Here is a 5,330-nt window from a genome sequence, read left to right as displayed (position 1 = left end):
CGTCAGACGGTAGAACCCCCAATCCGGCGACGGTATAGGACCCCCAACCGTCCATCAGACGGGTAGGCCCCAACACGTCAGACCGGGTAAAAACCTCCGTGACCGTCTATGACGAGGTGAGAACCCCCACCCCGTCAGACGGGTAGAACCCCCCCACCGTCAGACGCGTTGAACCCCAACGTCTACGGTTGAACCCCCAACCGTCAGACGGTTGAACCCCCCACCGTCAGACGGTAGGTCCCACAACCTGTCCACGGGTCTTGAAAAACTACCCCAACCGTCAAGACTGGTTCGATTATATAATCAATCTTTTATTTTTTTTACACAACACACACTTCAGAATACCGCACACACACACAACCAACACACACCCCACACCACACACACACGACACACCCACACACCCACACACACCATACACCACACACACACACAACACACAGCACACACACCAACCCCACACACACAAAAATCACTGCCTCAAACACACAAATAAGTATTTATCCCATTTCTACCACTTAGTCAATCATGGAGGTTCTGATTCTGAAATCATGGTAGGGTCTGATGTTCCTTGAGGTGCATGTTCCACTGTGAAGACATTTCTCCACTGTCGATCAGACCTGTCCACGGTGATAGACATATCCCCCTGTGCAGAAGACATGTCCCACCTGGGAGATACATGTCCCATGGGAGAGACATGTCCCACTGTAAGACGTAATCTAAAAAAAACATCCATAAATCACAATTATGACTGTTTTAAACTATTTCTTTGTATGGTGTCCGTAGGTAGATGTTACCGGTAGTCTCAGTTTTTGTGGAACGGAAGGATGATCAAACTTGTTCTTGAGTTAGATGGGTATTTTTATTGTTCCCAAATAAGGCCAAAAAAGGCAATTACCCATAGCAAAAAGAATAAAAATCAAAGACTTTGAAAACTGGAAAAGAAATAGACATGAGAGTCAAAAGAAAAAGTAAATACCAAACAAAGAACAGCTGCTCACAAATTGCCTTTTGACTGCAATTAACTCAGCTTTCACAGACTTAGTCTCACCACATCCAGCCCTCCCTCGAGACTGAAGCTCCCTCTCAAATACTCTGTATCGCACCCCTGAAAGGGACAAACCATTCTTCCCTAAGCTGCAGGGGTGGCCCAAATATGCAAACGGCTTTAAAACCAGCCGATACACTACTCCACGAAAGAAACACTCGTGATGATAATATACCTCAAACAGGTTTTAACCCCCCACAAGATATCTAGGCTTACCTATTAACTTTTACATTTAAACAGAAAGCTTCGGTCCCCCCAAGACGCCCGTAAGAGATACCGTACGGCAACTCCCTTTAACATTACGTCAGAGGACGCAGGTAAGAGACACAAATGTTTCTCAGTGATTTATATTACAACTAAGTTAATCAACACTGTTAGATGAACAAGGACTACAATCTTGTGGTTATTGTAACTAAGGAATTATAACGGGTAAGACGGTAATGATGAACTGTATAAGATGTTAACAGAGTGGGAAGTAATGGAGTCAGCGTGCGTGCCTATCAGCGTAGTTTTAGCTGTTTAATTCGTGCACTAAACCTACGTAATAACAGTAGACTATGGATGAATGGAGTAACTTACACTAAACACAATAAAGTAACAAACAAACAACACACACACAATGAGAATATGTAACATCGTGTTCAGACGTAGAGGTACAGTACGCATCGCTACGGTACGGCCGCAATGCGCCCTGTCCACATTGAAATACCGTGTTTGCTAGAGTTTTGCCGACCTCTGTCTGTCCTACATCACCGTCCCTTGACACCTTCAGCTCCTCGGTAGTCCGTCATGGTTAGTCTGTCTTCTAGACCTCCCGGCGCATTCCCCCCCCCTCCCCCACCACTCCATTTATTACCTACATAGTGCACCTGTGTGAGGACGTTAGCTGCATAAAGACAACCTGTCCCCCCCATCCAATCATAGACCACTACTAAATGGCCACGACGCCAGAGCTGTCCAAAGACCCACGTGAGACCAAACGTCCCCCTCCACAAGAGCTGACAGGACTACGGGGAACATGTCCCACAGCAGGCGTTGGCATAGAACGACAGTAGATCCATCTTGTGCGGAAGACATCATTAGAATTGGAAGACAAGCATTAACGATGAACTGTCAAGTCTCCCTCGGACTGGGTCTCCATGCCAGGATCTCCACCCCCGGGGGAGATCTCCAATGATCCTAAGAAGGTGAGAAACCAGACCAGAACTACACAGGTAGGCGCTGGTCCCGACCTGGAAGACCAACGACCATCCGTTTTCCAAGTGGTGACTGTGTAAGACACTGTGCACCGTCAATGGTTTAACAATCCCTGCATGGCTCGAAGAGAGGGTTTCGCCCTGATTAACCCGACACCATGTCCATTGCCCGTCTTAATTCTAGCAACAGAACATCTGGGAGTATCCAGAGAGTCATAGGGCGTAACGTCATGTGCGTCCTTATAGACCAGAATAGCAACTTTTTCGGGTCCCGATTGCCACTCCAGCCCATGTTTGGAGGGGAAGAATAGACTGACAGGAACCATCCCATTCAGACCCACCATCCCTAACTCAGGAACGTGGTGAGCAATGGCCACCGAGGGACACATCATGACTTCATAGTTGGGGGGGATTTATCTTGCATCATGGGAACAGTGGGGACTGGGGGCACGTGTAGTATCAGAAAGGAGTGAGGACCTGGGCATGGGAATTGAGAGATTTTGGGGACCCCAACCAATCCTCCCTCGTTGAGAGCTAAATACGTGCTCGATGGGTTTTCGTAAGCTTCGGGTCTTACCACCAGGACAAAGACCCAAGACCACAGCCCTGGACCAAGCTGGGGGCTCATGTGGAAGAACCAGAATCAGGGTGTGCTGGGGGGGCTAGCCGGCAGTCCCTCACCGACACCTAACTAAACCCAATAGAGATCTTTGGAGGGAGCCCAGAACCTGACGTTCTAGAGACGATCTGGTGGAGGTGGGGCCAAAATCCCGTCTGCAGGGTGTCAGACCTGGTGCAGGACTACGAAACCGTTGAACCAATGGCCTGACCCGATTTAACCACGGGGATCTTCTAGTGGTGTTCAGACGTAGCATTCATTAGCAGCTGTATACATACAAATACTAGACTCGTGTGATATACATCCTAACCGTGATTTGAAATGGGGGAATGAATCAATGTTTCTGAGTTGGGGGGGTAGTGAGTTCCATATAGTATATACTAGATTGTAATACGTACTGTAATATATTGTGATGGTCAAATCCGTGAAGTAGTAAACTTTATTTTTACAATGATTATACGATGAAAGACTCCAAACACATGAAACCAAAGAAGTAAACTTCTACCGAGCATCTGGTCCACTAATAAAGTTCTGTAGAAAGGTTTACACACAACTACTGGAGTTTCATTTAGGGCACATTCAAATGTTCTATATCTACACTGGACAAGACACTACCATGAGCATACAACATAAACGTGTGTGTGTGTGTGTGTGTGTGTGTGTGTGTGTGTGTGTGTGTGTGTGTGGTGTGTGTGTGGTGTGTGTGTGTGTGTGTTGCAGGGCAGGAAGTCGGTCCGGTATGGAGACTATCAGTTCTGTGACCAGGCCAAGTCTGTTATCGTGGTGAGTGTGTATCACAGCTGACCTGAGGGGGGAGTGTGCTTTGGGAGGTCACATTAACCCCCCCCCTCTCTCTCTCTGTGCCCCCCCGCCCCCCCCAGAGGAACACCAGCCGCCAGTCCAAGCCCCTCCGGGTCCATGTCATGCACTCGTCGGTTGTTGCTCATCAGTGTTTTGCTCTGAAGGCTCTCAGCTGGTTGGGACAGATCATCCAGTACTCTGGTAGGTCTGGACTCCATTACCCACAATGCCCCGTTCTCTGTTTGTGTGTGTGTCTCTGTGTGTGTATAATAGGGCTGCTGAAACAAATACTGAAAGTCTATTAAAAAAAACTTTGAAAGCTGAAATTACTGTTCAATATATATGTTTGCTAACATTAGCTAATCTCCCTCTTCTCGTGTGTGTGTGTGTGTGTGTGTGTGTGTGTGTGTGTGTGTGTCTGTGTGTCTGTGTGTCTGTGTGTGCGTGTGCGTGTGCGTGCATCAGATGGGCTGAGGAGGATTCTGTGTCAGGTCGGTCTGCAGAAAGAAGAAGGAGAATATTCCTCGCTGGTCGACAAGCTGATGCTCAACGACTCCAAGATGTGGAAAGGTCAACACACACACTACACACACTACACACACACACACACACACACACACACACACACCAGGGCTCAGGTGCACGTATCTTTGGGGGGGAGTTGACATTTTCATATTGTTGTAGGTAGATGTTACCGGTAGTCTCAGTATTTTGTGGAACCGGAAGGATGACTCAAACGTTGTTCTTGAGTTAAGATGGGGTATTTTTATTGTTCCCAAATAAGGCCAAAAAAGGCAAATTACCCAATAGCAAAAAGAATAAAAATCAAAGACTTTGAAAACTGGAAAAGAAATAGACATGAGAGTCAAAAAGATAAAAGTAAAATACCAAACAAAAGAACAGCTGCTCACAAATTGCCTTTTGACTGCAATTAACTCAGCTTTCACCAGACTTATGTCTCACCACATCCAGCCCTCCCTCGAGACTGAAGCTCCCTCTCAAATACTCTGGTATCGCACCCCTGAAATGGACTAAACCATTCTTCCCTAAAGCTGCAGGGGTGGCCCAAATATGCAAACGGCTTTAAAACCAGCCGAATACACTACTCCACGAAAGAAACACTCGTGATGATATAGATATACCTCAAACAGGTTTAACCCCCCACAAGATATCTAGGCTTACCGTATTAACAATTTTACATTTAAAACAGAAAGCTTCGGTCCCCCCGGAAGACCGCCCGGCTATAATGTACCGTACGGCGAACTCCCTTTAACGATTACGTCAGAGGACGCAGGTAAGAGGACACAAATGTTTCTCAGTGATTTATATTACAACTAAAGTTAAATCAACAACTGTTAGATGAACAAAGGACTAACAATCTTGTGGTTATTGTAACTAAGGAATATATAACGAGGTAAGACGGTAATGATGAACAATGTATAAAGATGGTTAACAGAGTGGGGAAGTAATGGAGTCAGCGTGCGTGCCTATCAGCGTAGTTTTAGCTGTTTAATTCGTGCACTAGAAACCTACGTGATAACAGTAGGACTATGGAAATGAATGGAGTAACTGATACATCTAAACACAATAAAAGGTAACAAAACAAACAACACACACACAATGAGAATATTGTAAATCAGTGTTCAGACGTAGGAGGTACAAGTAG

General features: G+C 46.2%; 1 protein-coding gene across 1 annotated transcript in view; it reads left to right on the top strand.

Annotated features, from left to right (window-relative positions):
* Positions 1 to 3,573: 3,573 nt before the first annotated feature.
* The window catches only part of LOC116686726 (E3 ubiquitin-protein ligase UBR2-like), a 4,788-nt gene continuing 3,031 nt past the window's right edge, over positions 3,574 to 5,330 (top strand). Inside the window, exons 1-3 of the mRNA XM_032511759.1 lie at positions 3,574 to 3,646; positions 3,745 to 3,865; positions 4,130 to 4,234. Coding sequence (XP_032367650.1) covers positions 3,787 to 3,865; positions 4,130 to 4,234 — 184 coding nt within the window. The 5' untranslated portion in view covers positions 3,574 to 3,646; positions 3,745 to 3,786. The remainder of the gene's footprint in view (positions 3,647 to 3,744; positions 3,866 to 4,129; positions 4,235 to 5,330) is intronic.

The sequence above is a fragment of the Etheostoma spectabile genome, unplaced genomic scaffold (genome assembly GCF_008692095.1).
Source record: "Etheostoma spectabile isolate EspeVRDwgs_2016 unplaced genomic scaffold, UIUC_Espe_1.0 scaffold458, whole genome shotgun sequence".
Lineage (NCBI taxonomy): Eukaryota > Metazoa > Chordata > Actinopteri > Perciformes > Percidae > Etheostoma > Etheostoma spectabile.
This window is presented reverse-complemented; position numbering and strand designations above follow the sequence as displayed.